Below are 17,659 nucleotides of genomic sequence, written 5' to 3'. Positions count from 1 at the left end.
CTCAGAGCCTGGTCACCTGTGGCTAACATACAGTAAGGTCCTGCTCTGACCCAGAAGTTAACCTGGCGCGGCAACCGAGACCGGTCTGCTCAATCGCCGTCATTCCATGCGGTATGTGGGCCACAATAGGGCCTGATCTCAAACAGAGCCTGGTCACCTGTGGCTACCATACAGTACGGTCCTGCTCTGACCCAGTTGTTAACCTGACGTGGCAACCGAGAGCGGTCTGCTCAATCGCCGTCATTCCATGCGGTATGTGGGCCACAATAGGGCCTGATCTCAAACAGAGCCTGGTCATTTGTGACTAACATACAGTACGGTCCTGCTCTGACCCAGACGTTACCCTGACATGGCAACCGAGAGCGGTCCGCTCAATCGCCGTCATTCCATGTGGTATGTGGGCCACAATAGGGCCTGATCTCAGAGCCTGGTCACCTGTGGCTAACATACAGTAAGGTCCTGCTCTGACCCAGAAGTTAACCTGGCGCGGCAACCGAGACCGGTCTGCTCAATCGCCGTCATTCCATGCGGTATGTGGGCCACAATAGGGCCTGATCTCAAACAGAGCCTGGTCACCTGTGGCTACCATACAGTACGGTCCTGCTCTGACCCAGTTGTTAACCTGACGTGGCAACCGAGAGCGGTCTGCTCAATCGCCGTCATTCCATGCGGTATGTGGGCCACAATAAGGCCTGATCTCAAACAGAGCCTGGTCACTTGTGACTAACATACAGTAAGGTCCTGCTCTGACCCAGACGTTACCCTGACATGGCAACCGAGAGCGGTCCGCTCAATCGCCGTCATTCCATGCGGTATGTGGGCCACAATATGGCCTGATCTCAAACAGAGCCTGGTCACCTGTGGCTAACATACAGTACGGTCCTGCTCTGGCCCAGATGTTAACCTGACATGGCAACCGAGAGCGGTCCGCTCAATCGCCATCATTCCATGCAGTATGTGGGCCACAATAGGGCCTGATCTCAAACAGAGCCTGGTCACCTGTGGCTAACATACAGTAAGGTCCTGCTCTGGCCCAGATGTTAACCTGACGCGGCAACCGAGAGCGGTCTGCTCAATCGCCGTCATTCCATGTGGTATGTGGGCCACAATAGGGCCTGATCTCAAACAGAGCCTGGTCACTTGTGACTAACATACAGTAAGGTCCTGCTCTGGCCCAGATGTTAACCTGACGCGGCAACCGAGAGCGGTCTGCTCAATCGCCGTCATTCCATGTGGTATGTGGGCCACAATAGGGCCTGATCTCAAACAGAGCCTGGTCACTTGTGACTAACATACAGTAAGGTCCTGCTCTGACCCAAACGTCACCCTGACATGGCAACCGAGAGCGGTCCGCTCAATCGCCGTCATTCCATGCGGTATGTGGGCCACAATAGGGCCTGATCTCAGAGCCTGGTCACCTGTGACTAACATACAGTAAGGTCCTGCTCTGGCCCAGATGTTAACCTGACGCGGCAACCGAGAGCGGTCTGCTCAATCGCCGTCATTCCATGTGGTATGTGGGCCACAATAGGGCCTGATCTCAGAGCCTGGTCACTTGTGACTAACACACAGTAAGGTCCTACTCTGGCCCAGATGTTAACCTGACGCGGCAACCGAGACCGGTCTGCTCAATCGCCGTCATTCCGTGTGGTATGTGGGCCACAATAGGGCCTGATCTCAGAGCCTGGTCACCTGTGACTAACACACAGTAAGGTCCTGCTCTGGACCAGATGTTACCCTGACATGGCAACCGAGAGCGGTCTGCTCAATCGCCGTCATTCCATGTGGTATGTGGGCCACAATAGGGCCTGATCTCAGAGCCTGGTCACCTGTGACTAACATACAGTAAGGTCCTGCTCTGGCCCAGATGTTAACCTGACGCGGCAACCGAGAGCGGTCTGCTCAATCGCCGTCATTCCATGTGGTATGTGGGCCACAATAGGGCCTGATCTCAGAGCCTGGTCACTTGTGACTAACATACAGTAAGGTCCAGCTCTGGCCCAGATGTTAACCTGGCGCGGCAACCGAGAGCGGTCTGCTCAATCGCCGTCATTCCATGCGGTATGTGGGCCACAATAGGGCCTGATCTCAAACAGAGCCTGGTCACTTGTGACTAACATACAGTACGGACCTGCTCTGACCCAGACGTTACTCTGACATGGCAACCGAGAGCGGTCCGCTCAATCGCCGTCATTCCATGTGGTATGTGGGCCACAATAGGGCCTGATCTCAAACAGAGCCTGGTCACCTGTGGCTAACATACAGTAAGGTCCTGCTCTGGCCCAGATGTTAACCTGATGTGGCAACCGAGAGCGGTCCGCTCAATCGCCGTCATTCCATGTGGTATGTGGGCCACAATAGGGCCTGATCTCAGAGCCTGGTCACCTGTGGCTAACATACAGTAAGGTCCTGCTCTGACCCAGAAGTTAACCTGGCGCGGCAACCGAGACCGGTCTGCTCAATCGCCGTCATTCCATGCGGTATGTGGGCCACAATAGGGCCTGATCTCAAACAGAGCCTGGTCACCTGTGGCTACCATACAGTACGGTCCTGCTCTGACCCAGTTGTTAACCTGACGTGGCAACCGAGAGCGGTCTGCTCAATTGCCGTCATTCCATGCGGTATGTGGGCCACAATAGGGCCTGATCTCAAACAGAGCCTGGTTATTTGTGACTAACATACAGTACGGTCCTGCTCTGACCCAGACGTTACCCTGACATGGCAACCGAGAGCGGTCCGCTCAATCGCCGTCATTCCATGTGGTATGTGGGCCACAATAGGGCCTGATCTCAAAGCCTGGTCACCTGTGGCTAACATACAGTAAGGTCCTGCTCTGACCCAGAAGTTAACCTGGCGCGGCAACCGAGAGCGGTCTGCTCAATCGCCGTCATTTCATGCGGTATGTGGGCCACAATAGGGCCTGATCTCAAACAGAGCCTGGTCACCTGTGGCTACCATACAGTACGGTCCTGCTCTGACCCAGTTGTTAACCTGACGTGGCAACCGAGAGCGGTCTGCTCAATCGCCGTCATTCCATGCGGTATGTGGGCCACAATAAGGCCTGATCTCAAACAGAGCCTGGTCACTTGTGACTAACATACAGTAAGGTCCTGCTCTGACCCAGACGTTACCCTGACATGGCAACCGAGAGCGGTCCGCTCAATCGCCGTCATTCCATGCGGTATGTGGGCCACAATATGGCCTGATCTCAAACAGAGCCTGGTCACCTGTGGCTAACATACAGTACGGTCCTGCTCTGGCCCAGATGTTAACCTGACATGGCAACCGAGAGCGGTCCGCTCAATCGCCATCATTCCATGCAGTATGTGGGCCACAATAGGGCCTCATCTCAAACAGAGCCTGGTCACCTGTGGCTAACATACAGTAAGGTCCTGCTCTGGCCCAGATGTTAACCTGACGCGGCAACCGAGAGCGGTCTGCTCAATCGCCGTCATTCTATGTGGTATGTGGGCCACAATAGGGCCTGATCTCAAACAGAGCCTGGTCACTTGTGACTAACATACAGTAAGGTCCTGCTCTGGCCCAGATGTTAACCTGACGCGGCAACCGAGAGCGGTCTGCTCAATCGCCGTCATTCCATGTGGTATGTGGGCCACAATAGGGCCTGATCTCAAACAGAGCCTGGTAACCTGTGGCTTACATACAGTAAGGTCCTGCTCTGACCCAGATGTTAACCTGACGTGGCAACCGAGAGCGGTCCGCTCAATCGGCGTCATTCCATGTGGTATGTGGGCCACAATTGGGCCTGATCTCAGAGCCTGGTCACCTGTGACTAACATACAGTACGGTCCTGCTCTGGCCCAGATGTTAACCTGACATGGCAACCGAGAGCGGTCCGCTCAATCGCCGTCATTCCATGCGGTATGTGGGCCACAATAGGGCCTGATCTCAAACAGAGCCTGGTCACCTGTGGGTAACATACAGTACGGTCCTGCTCTGACCCAGACGTTAACCTGACGTGGCAACCGAGAGCGGTCCGCTCAATCGCCGTCATTCCATGCGGTATGTGGGCCACAATAGGGCCTGATCTCAAACAGAGCCTGGTCACCTGTGGCTAACATACAGTACGGTCCTGCTCTGACCCAGACGTTAACCTGACGTGGCAACCGAGAGCGGTCCGCTCAATCGTCGTCATTCCATGCGGTATGTGGGCCACAATATGGCCTGATCTCAAACAGAGCCTGGTCACCTGTGGCTAACATACAGTACGGTCCTGCTCTGGCCCAGATGTTAACCTGACGCGGCAACCGAGAGCGGTCTGCTCAATCGCCGTCATTCCATGTGGTATGTGGGCCACAATAGGGCCTGATCTCAAACAGAGCCTGGTAACCTGAGGCTAACATACAGTACGGTCCTGCTCTGGCCCAGATGTTAACCTGACGCGGCAACCGAGAGCGGTCTGCTCAATCGCCGTCATTCCATGCGGTATGTGGGCCACAATAGGGCCTAATCTCAAACAGAGCCTGGTCACTTGTGGTTAACATCTGGCCCTGCTCTGACCCAGATGTTAACCTGACGCGGCAACCGAGAGCGGTCTGCTCAATCGCCGTCATTCCATGTGGTATGTGGGCCACAATAGGGCCTAATCTCAAACAGAGCCTGGTCACTTGTGACTAACATACAGTAAGGTCCTGCTCTGGCCCAGATGTTACCCTGACGCGGCAACCGAGAGCGGTCTGCTCAATCGCCGTCATTCCATGCAGTATGTGGGCCTGATGAAAATGCATGATGTGGCCACATCCGGGCCAGAAAGATTCTGCTATCTGGGAAAGGAGCTGGTTATTGATTTCAGGAAAAATAAAACTGACATTCAGCCGCTCACCATCGCCAGGGCTTTTGTGGAGAGGGTCCTGGTGTTCATGTTCCTGGGTACTGAATTGGAGGGTGACCTGACCTGGGTTGCGTTTTCCAAACAAAGGCGGAAGTTAGCATTAACGATGCATCGTACTATGGTAGTTCAAACTAACCAACATCCGAAGTACGACTGTTTCCAAAAAACCGTCGTACCACAGTAGTTTGAACCACGTTAGTTAGTTGGGATTTCCGTAGTTCGAACTACAGTGGTTCCAGTGCTGATTGGTCAGACTCATGGCGAGTCGTGTGCAAAAACTAACAAACTTTATAATATCAATGGTCTAACTTTCACATCCGGTCGCGTACAAAAACTCGAGAACTGTGTAAAATCATATAAATATATAATAATCATATATATATATGTATATATATCACCAATTAATTGTGTCAGTCACATAAGACCAATAATATGAAAACCTCAGAAATATATTCACAATATATAGCGGCAGAATAATGTCACGCTTCTTGGAGTGGTGAACAGAAGATCTTTTAGCTGTGACACAGCTTCTGTGAAAGACGCTCCATCTGTAATGAACTTGATTTCAGTTGATTGTGTCTCAGTCACACTACAAACACAAACAAATTCCTTGTCCGACGTCGTCGCTTACAGAATGTTAGTGGCTGACTGGAATAGACTGATGCGTGTAATATCCTGTATTAGGATGAATTCACGGACGATTACGTCGACCACGTGGTATGGAGTTAATCCTTTTACGGTAATATTGATTAAGGGGACTGATTCTGATCGGGTGGATTCTGAATTCAGATTAATCGTCCATGATTCACCCCAAGTGAACTGCACGAACATGTTGTCCTCTACCGATCTCCATACAATGAAATCTATTTCGCTACCGATCTCCATACAATGAAATCTATTTCGCTACCGATCTCCATACAATGAAATCTATTTCGCCGTAAAGAACTTCGGCTCATAAAAGAAACCAGGATGCTTATCTGAGCCATTAGATCGGCATACAGAATGCTTATCTTGGTTTCGGGAGACAGAGGGGGGTCGTTATCTAGCACCCTATGTTGTCGGTAGGGGGGACAGGGAGGCGTTGCGCAGACACCCGGCACCAGGACGCCTATTGTATTTTATTATCACAAGCAGCAACACTCGGACAAAAGGGGGAATTGGATAACACCTTGCCCTGGGGGGAAGGGGTGAGCCTGGCCAGATCACCCCCTGCCCACAGGTAGCACCCAATTTAGTATAAAGGACGGGGAAAACTCAGTACTGACCGGAGCTCAGCCGTGGGATAGAGCTCGCATGGCCCGGCATTTCTCGGAACTTACTTGTTGGTCTCCTGCCAGGACTGAAAAGGGCTCCCCAGTCCGTGTGTGAAGGTGGGTGATGATGGCACGTCCGAGTGTAAATAGTTTAGCAGCTGCTTTTGCGTTCGATTGATTAAGGGGATTAAATATCACCGCTTGTGATAATAGTTTGCCTTACCTATATTTTTATTGTTGCTTCCTATATATATATTCGTATAATTTATACTATTCTATATCTCTGGTGGTATAAGGTTGTCTTGCATTTTTTAATTGATATTGATTTTAATGCGAGGTTATCTTGTATCACTTGTATTAAAGTGTTTTTCAGTGAACCTAAGCGTGCCTGTTTGTTCCTTCGAGAGCCCTATATCCCTCTCTCATCCATTTTAAGACATATCCAAACCTAACAGGTGTCATTTTCCCAGTACAAAGGCATGGATTCGTATCTGACCACTGTAGTTTCATTCTGCTCCTCCATTATGGCACTGACACCTGTCAGTGATGAAGGAGAACCTCATCAAAGTGCTGTACTCTTTTCTAAGGTGACTGTTGTCCCCAGTACAAAGGCATGGATTCCTATCTGACCGCTGTAGTGTCATTCTGCTCTTCCATTATGGCACTGACATCTGTCAGTGATGAAGGAGAACCTCATCAAAGTGCTGTACTCTTTTCTAAGGCGACTGTTGTCCCTCTGAAGTTATGTGTGTAATGAAGAAACTGCACAACACCCAATGGTCTGCATAGGGCTACAAATACACACATGTACACATACAAGGGATAATGATTTATTATTATTATTTTTGGGTTTTATTCTTTTATTTTATAAATTTTTTTATCATTATTTCCATATTTTTGTACTATACATGGCGAAGTGTACCATATGGCACAATGTCCACTGGGTACAACATCCTTTACCAAGCAATACACACTAACTGTATATGCTACTACAGGGGTGGGCAATCTTACCCAGAAAGGGCCGGTGTGTTTGCAGGTTTTTTTGGGATAACCGTTCGATCAGTTATGCAAACCCAGGTGTGTGACCTCTTCAGTCAAACAGTCCTCTAAGTACGTAGTTGCAGTGAAAATCTGCATGTCTAACGGCCTTTTCTGGATAAAAACCCCTGTGCTACTACAATACTTCCCTATTGCTCACTAGACAGTTACGGTACTTATGACCAGAGACCCACACAACAATTACGTTTCAAACTACATTTCCAGACAACTTCACATTATATGTGATTGTAGAGCTGAATTATTCCTTATTAGTTATGAAAGATTATTACATTTCTTACTTACATGGTGACTATACCCTTCTTAGACGGCATTTTCCACCATCGCTGACATATTCACCCGGGACTAAGCTTCTAACTACAGCTCGAGAACTGAAGTTCGAACTACGCAACTTAACGGCAGTGTTTGCGAACGTTCTTTCGAACTATGGTTTTGGGAAACGCCCCCCAGAACAGAAAGGTTAAGGAGGAGCTTTTCCCCCAGGTCAAAATGCCCCTACATCAGGACAATACTCAATGCCTCTAGGTGCTGCTTCACACTGTCCAAATGCTTTGCACATCAGGCCTCTTGCACATTGCACTTATATCCATCCATCCATCCATTTTCCAAAACCGCTTATCTTACTGGGTCGCGGGGGATCCGGAGCCTACTCCAGAAGCAATGGGCACGAGGCAGGGAACAACGCAGGATGGGGGGCCAGCCCATCGCAGGGCATTGCACTTATATTGTAGAGCAAAATACCTGTTACCTATCTTACGTGTAGATTATGTATTTCATATATTTTGTATCTTATTATTTTTCTTATATTTCCTATATTTTGTTACGCTCTTATCATGCACAGCTGCTCGGAGTGACCAGGGTTACATTCCATTCAATCTAACAGATGCTTTGCAATTTCCTTTTTCTTTCATTTCTTTCGTGTATTAATTCTAATAAGATGGCTTATATAGTGGCAGCCAATGAGACGTTTCTATAATAGTGTAGATATTTCACAGGAGTGCTTGCAAGGTGTACAGTAGCTTTACTTATATGAGAAAATTGAATCAGATAACAAAGACAGTTCAATAGTGCTTGGATATGAGATCTACAAAAATACTGAAAAATTACAATAAAATATTGACATTTTTGGTGAAAGACACATTTTTATTTATTGATTTATTATGATTTATGTTATTCCTCAGGAACTGGCATCCATAAACAGTGACGTTGGTAGCTGGACATGCACATCTGTCTTTTGCCAGGATAACAGAGAGGGAAAAATGCAGATTATCCTTGCCCAGATAACGCTCAACAGATAATATACAGATCATTTTCAATTTTTTTAAAAATCAACAATAAAATGTATGTTAACATTAACAACAATACGGATTTCGGACAACCGTATTGCACTGTAGTATGGCTAACAATATTGCCCTTGTCACGCCCAGCTCGTCCGATCCTCGTGTGTGCCACGCGCGTTGCGTGTGCATTGCTGTCCTGTGTTTTAAAAATAAACCCCGCGTTCCCTGACTTTGGACTCCAGTTCCCGTTTCCCCGCCCCGTGTCTCCCCGAATCATGACAGCGCTGGCTGACTGCGCAGTTGCAGCGCCTTGCTGAGCTCCTCGACCTTTCCGTTTTTCACGTCTGACGGATTTCCGCATTTTACCCGCACCCGTTAAATATACCTCCGTGCATTACAGTAAGTAACTGTGACACGGAATATTTTGAACTTTCGAATGTAAAGCGAATTAACAACAATAATAAATTTAATTATTTACGCTCAATCCTGATTTCGCCTAATATACAGCGTCGCTTAAACATGTACATGGGGCTAGATTATAATACTTTGAAGTTATATTAAGCTTGTCTTAAGATGTTGGGGATAACTGCTAGCATGCCGAAGAACCCGGGATAAACCTAAGGCTTAATATTTTATGAAGCAAGGCTAAACCACGGCATTGCTGTATTTTCCTTTTTTCTTAGTTCATAAACAGTTTGGTATTTTTACGTAAAGACAGGCTTAGCGCCGGACGGATTAGGTAGGATGATGCGTCGTTTAGGATAAATAAATTATTTAAAATGGTATGGAATTGTAATGATGTGTGGGGGGTGAGGGATGCGCGTGGAAGGTAGTAGTTAATTAAGTGGCTACACCTGGGTTGTGAGGGATCTGAGGTTAAGAGAGGGAGTGAGAGCCGCGCTCGGGAGAAACGTTCTGTTAGGCGCAGGACTCGTGGGGTCCGGGAGGGAGGTGCCGCTCGTATGCAGTTTAGGGCGGACGGCGGTGAAGCCAGATAGCGGGCTGTAAGGTCAGGTTTCGGGATGGTAGGGCGAGGACAGTCAGGACGGTGGGGGAAGGAGCGCATGACCACTGCTTAGTCCGGGGTGTTTGATAGACGTGAGCAGCGGCACCCTCAAGTGACGGATCGGGGGAGGGGGGAATTCCATTTCCGTGTGGCGCTTCAGATTACGGAGCTGTGTGAACGTTCCCTCCCCGGGGAGGGTCTTGATCCTTGGGGGGGACGCTATGTTTTAATCGTGTCCTTATTGTATGTGTGTCCTGTGTGTTTTATGTAAGCAGCGTAGTCGCTAAGGGTCGGGGCGGGACTATAGAGGCGGTTCTGGTCCCGTAACGCTTGCCTGTGCCCGAAGTGCGGGGATTACTGTGCATTGCAATGCTATTGGTGTGCCGTGCCCTAATAGGGATGTTGTGTGGTGCGGGATTTACTGTGCGGTAACGTGTGTTAACACACGCTTGGAAAGGGGTGGTGTGCTACGGGGAGAAAGCGGGACCGAACTCTTTGTGAATCCAGATCCGACCCGATGGGTCGCTGCATTAATTGTACTGAATAAAATTATCTTTGTAATTGTAGCTGCATTCTGGTGGTGCTCTGTTCTCCATTTACAGCATCTGACGCTAGTTTCGGTTCGTTACAATATTATATAGAGAAATGTATTTACATGGTTTCTGTACAGTACGGAAAAGTATGGAGTTTGATTTTGTGTTTTCAGGTGTGGATAAGTACAGTCGTGTGAAAAAATTAGGACACCCAATGAAATATTTTATTCTTTATTAAGAAATATCAAGATTAAATCATCTTTCAAATCTGTAGATAAAGGTGATGTAATTGCATCTCCTATGCAAAGACAAGAAACAAATTCACTTATTTAACAAAGGAAATTAAGATGTCAATTCCTACAGAGGAAAAAGGTAGCTAGTATTTCCTCCTTTGGCAGAAATAACCTCAACGAGACATTTCCTATAACCATCTATCAATCTCTGATTCGACTGGCAGAAAGTACCCCCCCCCCCCTCTCCAGTGCAGAATTCCTTAAGCTGTGATGTTTGAAGGGTGTCTTGCATGCACTTCTGCTTCAAATCACCCCACAGCATCTCAATAGGATTCAGATCCGGGCTTTGACTTGACCATTCCAGAACTCCCCATTTCTTTCTTGTAAGCCATTCCTTGGCACATGCACCCTCTGATATGATGAAGACTTCATAGTGGATTCTATGATGGTGAGCTGGCCAGGTTCTGCTGCAGCAAAGCAGCCCCAAACCATGACATTTCCACCCCAAGCTTCACAGCTGCTATGAGGTTCTTTTGCTCAAAAGCTGCCTTTGGTTTATGCCAAACATGTCTTCTGTTACTGCGCCCAACTAATTCAATGTCAGATCCATCTGTCCAAAGCACATTGTTCATTAAGTCCCAGTCTGTGTCTTGATGGTCTCTGGCAAACTTCAATGTTGCTCAGATGTTTTTTTGACAGCAGGGTTTCCTCCTTGCACAGCTCCCACGTAAATCAAACTTGTGCGTCTCTTTCTGATGCTAGATGCATGTACCTTGACATCAGCTGTGGCAGGAGCTTCCTGTATGACTCGTGATGACCTTTTAGGAGTTTTGGAGATGTCTTTCAGCATCTTGCCGTCTGCTCTTGGGCTGAACTTGCTAGGACAGCCTGCCCTGGCCATGCTGGCAGTTGTTTTAAATGTGAATTATTGTGTAAATTATTTCCCGGACAGTGGAATGGCTGATTCCAATCTCTCTCGAGATCTTTTTATATCCTTCCCAGACTCATATGCATCTACAAGCTTCTTCCTGAAGGCCTCAGAGCTCTTAGGATCTCACATGGTGATATCACTCATTTCAACAATCAAGGGCAAACCAGACTAAATATCTGTGGTTTAAATAAGACAGGCTCCACCAAAAAGCTCTGTAACGATGTTCTAACCATCTTCACCTGATATGGTGCCACCTGAATCTAACTCTAGGCATTTTAAATAGTGATGAATGTGAGGGGGTCTTAACTTTTTTCTCAGTGGAAATTAGCGTCTTAGTCAATTTCTTGTCGTAAATAAGTGAATTTGTTTCTTGTTTTTGCATAGATGATGTAATTACATAACCTTTATCTACAGATATAGTTTGAAAGAAGTTTTCATACTGATTTGTTGATATTTCTTAATAAAGAACTAAATATTTAGTGGGGTGTCCTAATTTTTTCACCGTATATTATTTTATATATTTTTTTTATTTCAACAAATTGGCCTGTAATATATTTTTAAAATATCCTAACTTATCAATGTTTTTGATGAAATAACTGATGTGAGTTAATAGCCACTTACCAGCCAATCAGAAAACAAAACCTGTATTTTCGGGGTAAATTCCAAAATAAGTTACACATCGCTACAAGAACATTATTACATAGATGTGCACATGGAGTGCAGACAAGGTGGGAGTGGAAGAGTAGGATCCGATGTTCTGACGGGTTGTGCTCCCTTGTGGAAACGTGGTACCGTAACACACACCGATGATTGTGTGGTTCGACACAACACCGATAAAAATTACATTTGGCCGCACAATATCAGTGTGGAAAGTTGTACTTTATTGTGCAGGACAGTTGGAATAATTGAAGTCGTGACATTTGCATTATGTGAAATAATATTTCATAATAATGAATAATGAGAATCACAATGGTATTACGAAATACAATTTAAAGATTATAGGATGTATCTGTTAACCCTTGATGTTCACAGAGGCCCCAGCAGGAATCATCTGGTCTGGATCAGCATAGAAATGGATGGATCTGCTTCTGAAATGCGCCCCCCGATGGGGTGTAACAGAAAGAGCCCTGAGAGGTAACAGTGTTACAGCCCACTAGCATGCATGTCACTCTGGGTCTATAGTCAGGCCATAACATAAAAGTAAACTGGGCTCCTAGCTCCGATGATTGTGTGGTTCGACACAACACCGATAAAAATTACATTTGGCCGCACAATATCAGTGTGGAAAGTTGTACTTTATTGTGCAGGACAGTTGGAATAATTGAAGTCGTGACATTTGCATTATGTGAAATAATATTTCATAATAATGAATAATGAGAATCACAATGGTATTACGAAATACAATTTAAAGATTATAGGATGTATCTGTTAACCCTTGATGTTCACAGAGGCCCCAGCAGGAATCATCTGGTCTGGATCAGCATAGAAATGGATGGATCTGCTTCTGAAATGCGCCCCCCGATGGGGTGTAACAGAAAGAGCCCTGAGAGGTAACAGTGTTACAGCCCACTAGCATGCATGTCTCTCTGGGTCTATAGTCAGGCCATAACATAAAAGTAAACTGGGCTCCTAGCTAGGGCTGGTCAGTGGGCAGCACTTTAATATGTGTAGCTTAATAAAAAGACCTCGCCATCTTCTGTCTTCACCGTCTTCTTCCACAATCAGCCAGTTCTTTTATACTAGAGGCGAGTAACAGACCATCCCTCCTATACAAAATGGCCACATAACAAAACTAAACAAACAAACAAAAACATATATAAACAGGTAAAAAGGAACATCAGTCTAGTCTAGTTATGGAGGTTTTTAATGGACATACTAAAAGTTTCATATAATATCTAAATTTTAGATGAGAAAATCTCCCTAAAAGCTGAATGTTTATAAGTCTGTTTACATCAAGAGCTTCACAGCATATCAAAGTACATGAAGGCAGAGCAGAAGGCTAAACAGCAGTGTGACGCCGTCCCCATTGTATGAATTATATTTATACCATGAGGGTTTGTTTCCTCTCGCTGCCCACAGTGTCCTGATGAAGAGAGCAGACTCCCCTGTACCCAGCTGTGTTTCCCTGAAGAGTGACTGGTCAATGGACCCCATACTCCACTTCAGAGAGGGACCTTTTCCTACAGGTCAAAGGTAAATGTGCATTTAAACAAACACTGTTAATGACATTCAGACTCTCAGTCAAATGGCACAGAGACACATACAAGCGATGAGGAAAAAACACTGGCTGGGTTATGGACTGGGCCAGTGGGGCAAATTAACCATGAGGACCCCAGCATATACCGTAGAGCTCATGTCCCCATTTCCTTATCTGAGTTTAAATAATGTAGAAAGGTGTCATGGATCCGGGCGGGTTTTGAGCAGGGATGAGGCATCATGCAGCTGGAACAGAAGATGTGGATGACCCACTTGCGGCTCACTGGATAAACAGGGTTTATTAACTGAACTAAAAAAACACAAAAAAACATTAGAAAACAACGGGCCAGTTATGCGGCTGCAGATAAGAGGTGAGGTGTGTTCCTCTGCCAGACTCTGCCCCTCCAGGCCCTGTCAGCTCTCAGGCTGTCTGCCCTGCATGCGCAGCTGGGCCAGTTATGCGGCTGCAGATAAGAGGTCAGGTGTGTTCCTCTGCCAGACTCTGCCCCGTCAGGCCCTAAGAGAACACAGAAAACATATCAAATGTTTAAACTGAGAAAATGCATCATTGCAAGGAAAAAATAAGTTAATTTTGAATGTCGCAGCAACAACACATCTCAACAAAGTTGGACAAGGCCATGTTTACCACTGTGTGGCATCTCCTCTTCTTTTAACAACAGTCTGTAAATGTCTGGGGACTGAGGAGATCTGTTGTTTGAGTTTTGGGAGAGGAATGTTGTCCCATTCTCGTCTGATACAGGATTCTAGTTGCTTGTCTGTCCTAGATCTTCTGTGTCATATTTTTTGTTTTATGATGTAGCAAATGTTCTCAATGGCTGAAAGATCTGGACCGCTGGCAGGCCAGTTCAGTACCCGGACCCTTCTTCTACGAATCCATCATGTTGTAATTGATGCAGTGTGTGGTTTGGCATTGTCATGTGGGAAAATGCAAGGTCTTCACTGAAAGAGACGTCGTCTGGATGGGAGCATCTGTTGCTCTAGAACCTGGATATACCTTTCAGCACTGATGGTGCCTTTCCAGATATGCAGGCTGCCCCTGCCATATGTACTAAAGCACCCCCACACCATCAGAGATGCTGGCTTTTGAACTGAGTGCTGATAACACGCTGGGTGGTCCTTCTCCTCTTTAGTCCGGATGACATGGTGTCCCTGGTTTCCAAAAAGTATTTAAAATTTAGATTCGACTGACCACAGAACAGTTTTCCACTCAGCCGCAGTCCATTTTAAATGAGCTTTGGCCCAGAGACGACATCAGTGATTCTGGATCATCTTCATATACGGCTTCTTCTTTGAATGATAGAGTTTTAACTGGCATCTGTGCATGGCAGCGCGAATTGTGTTCACTGACAATGTTTGTGGGAAATATTCCTGAGCCTATTTAGTGATTCCATTATAGAATCATGCCTGTTTGTGATGCAGTGCTGCCTAAGGGCCAAAATATCACAGGCATCTGGTCTGGTTTTTCACAGAGATTTCTCCAGATTCTCAGAATCATTTGATTACATTATGTGCTGTAGATGATGAAATATTCAACCTCTATGCAGTTTTATACTGAGGAACTTCTTTCTGAAATTGCTCCACTATTTGTCAGTGCAGTATTAGGGGGACTGTGACCCTCTGCCCATCTTTACTTCAGAGAGACACTGCAACTCTAAGATGCTCTTTTTATACCCAGTCATATTACTCACCTGTTGCCAATTGACATAATTATTTGCAAATTGTTCCTCCAGCTGTTGGGTTTTTGTACCACTAACTTTTCCAGCCTCCTATTGCCCCCCTCCCAACTTTTTTGAGACGTGTTGCTGTCATGAAATTCAAAATCAGCCAATATTTTTCATGAAATAGCAAAATGTCTCAGTTTAAACATCTGATATGTTTTCTGTACTTTGTTATGAATATAATACAGGTTTATGAGATTTCCATATCATTACATTCTGTTTTTATTTACAATTTGTACAATGTCCCAACTTTTTGAAATTGATGTTGTAATATGACAGAATGTTATTGTTTATCTGCAGTAACAGCAATTTTAATGGGGAACTTTTCAGTCTTTCTATTACATTTGTGTAGATGAATTGAGGTCTTTATGTTTCTGCCTAATTCACAGAGACCAAATGGAAGGATGCAGTTCAGATCTACATGATAAATCAGGTTTATCATCCATATTGAAGGTTTGTGTTTATTGCTGATATATATTTTCTTGGCTGTTATGTGAATTAGCTTATATTTTATACAGCTGTATAATAAGAAATTCATCATGTTAAAGAAAATATGTTTTAAATTATGATTCACAAGTGAAACTCTGAAAAGGTTTGGTGTAAGTAGCAATAATTAACTCTGACTGTTTATTCTAGTCACTAGAGGAAAAAGCCACGAAGTTCCTAAAGGACGAGCTGAAGACGTTTGTGAGCCACCTAGATCAGAATTACCCAGAATGCTTTGAGCCTCAGCTGGAGGAGGACAATGACCTGGACTGTGATGGTCAGATGCAGAAGACCAGTGGTAGAGAGGGAGCTCTGAAGATCACACTGTACATCCTGAGGACCATGAAGCAAAATGATCTTGCTGATCTGCTGGAGAATAGTAAGAGCTTTATAACATTATATACATGTACAAAATTGTGCAAAAGTCTTAGGCAGCCAGAGAAAAGGATGTTTAAATGGTCTTCATGTTGGTGTAGAACTACTATAATATGTATGTCAAAGTGTGTTTGCCATTTCAGAACCTCTCCCAATATCACCCTAATATTTACAGAAATCGTGCAGTATATCCACATATTTTTTTACTTGACCACTAACACACCTCATGTGGCTGATCAATATCTCATTGAGTTTTTAAACTAATTTAATTAATTAATGAAGTGAGCTGGTGGTGAAATTTAACAAATACATGGACAGGCTGTGGTGCCCCTGAGGAGAGGTTTGGGAAATGAAAAGGGGTTTTGTGTTTTTTTTTGGTTCTGAGCAGATATACACTTACTACCCAGATAAATGGCTTTAAACATTTCCTTTGGCTGCCTAAGGCTTATTCACGGTCCTGTATGCGGTGTTCCAGTAAAATACGCATGATAAAACTTTCAGTTTCACATTCACAGTCACAGGGAAATATCTGGATATGTATGTGTAAAAAAATGTGTTTTTGGAAAATATTCTTCCTCTCATACTGGTCAGGATCACGGTGAGAATTAGTGCATTTTCCTCTCATTTCTTTTCAGGACAGCTCATGCTACAGGAAATCAAATGTAAACTTAAGAAGCAATGTGAGTGTGTATTTGAAGGGAAAGCTAAGGAAGGACAGCCAACACTTCTCAGTGAGATTTACACAGAACTCTACATAACTGAAGGTGGGACTGGAGCAGTCAATGATGAACATGAAGTGAGACAGATTGAAACAGCATCCAAGCAAAGGCGAACAGAAGATACTACAGTCAAGTGCAATGATATATTTAAACCCTTATGTGGGCGTGAGACACTGATCAGAACTGTACTCACGAAAGGGGTGGCAGGTATCGGGAAAACAGTCTCTGTGCAGAAATTCATTCTCGACTGGGCAGAAGGAAAAGCAAACCAGGATGTTCACTTCATATTTGCTCTTCCTTTCCAGGACCTGAATTTGATTAAGAGTGAATACAGTCTGATTAAACTGCTTCACCACTTTGTCCCAGAACTGAAATCACTTCAATCCACTGAGCTGTTTAGGTACAAAGTCTTGTTCATCTTTGATGGTCTGGATGAATGTCGCCTTCCTTTGGATTTTCAGAACAATGAGAGCTGGTTTGATGTAACAAAGAAAACGTCACTGGATGTGCTGTTGACTAACCTCATTAAGGGGAATCTGCTCCCATCCGCTCTCCTCTGGATAACCTCCCGGCCAGCAGCAGCCAGTCAGATACCTCCTGAGTGTGTCCACCAGGTGACAGAGATACGAGGGTTCAGTGATGCCCAGAAGGAGGAGTATTTCAAGAAGAGATTTAATGATCAGAGCCTGGCCAACAGGATTATCACACATGTGAAATCATCAAGGAGCCTCTTCATCATGTGCCACATTCCTGTGTTCTGCTGGATTTCAGCCACTGTGATTAAGAGGTTTTTTAGTGAGACTGACAGGGGAGAAATTCCAAGGACACTGACTGAAATGTACACACACTTCCTGATCTTTCAGACAAGTTTAAAAAATGACAAGTATATGAAAAACCATGAAACTAAGCTTAAGGAATACAGCAAAGAGTTCCTTTTAAAACTTGGTAAACTGGCTTTTGACAGCCTTGAGAAAGGCAATCTCATATTTTATTAACAAGA

The 17,659-nt window shown here is 45.3% G+C and overlaps 1 protein-coding gene across 3 annotated transcripts; it reads left to right on the top strand.

The window, feature by feature from the left end:
* The first annotated feature begins 8,778 nt into the window (after positions 1–8,778).
* LOC125727734 (NLR family CARD domain-containing protein 3-like) lies at positions 8,779–17,654 on the top strand. 3 transcript variants are annotated; one of them, XM_049004642.1, is made up of 7 exons: positions 8,779–8,840; positions 12,177–12,278; positions 12,593–12,694; positions 13,224–13,337; positions 15,469–15,532; positions 15,716–15,944; positions 16,576–17,654. In XM_049004642.1, exons 2-7 carry the CDS (start codon positions 12,217–12,219, stop codon positions 17,652–17,654), a joined length of 1,650 nt encoding a protein of 549 aa, XP_048860599.1. In that variant the 5' UTR covers positions 8,779–8,840; positions 12,177–12,216. The 3 variants fall into 3 exon arrangements, with proteins under 3 accessions (XP_048860599.1, XP_048860600.1, XP_048860601.1); XM_049004643.1 differs by lacking the exon at positions 12,593–12,694; XM_049004644.1 differs by lacking the exon at positions 12,177–12,278 and having other exon boundaries at positions 8,801–8,840.
* Positions 17,655–17,659: the final 5 nt, after the last annotated feature.

The sequence above is a fragment of the Brienomyrus brachyistius genome, unplaced genomic scaffold (genome assembly GCF_023856365.1).
Source record: "Brienomyrus brachyistius isolate T26 unplaced genomic scaffold, BBRACH_0.4 scaffold115, whole genome shotgun sequence".
Taxonomy (NCBI): Eukaryota; Metazoa; Chordata; class Actinopteri; order Osteoglossiformes; family Mormyridae; genus Brienomyrus; species Brienomyrus brachyistius.
This window is presented reverse-complemented; position numbering and strand designations above follow the sequence as displayed.

What these genes read in the sequence shown, in the direction of transcription:
- LOC125727734 (XM_049004642.1), top strand. Translation starts at nt 12,217, where the DNA reads ATGGATGGATCTGCTTCTGAAATGCGCCCCCCGATGGGGTGTAACAGA. An exon ending in AACAGAAAGAGCCCTGAGAG is followed by an intron (nt 12,279 to 12,592) that starts GTAACAGTGTTA and finishes TGATGTTCACAG; the next exon opens with AGGCCCCAGCAGGAATCATC. An exon ending in CCTTTTCCTACAGGTCAAAG is followed by an intron (nt 13,338 to 15,468) that starts GTAAATGTGCAT and finishes CCTAATTCACAG; the next exon opens with AGACCAAATGGAAGGATGCA.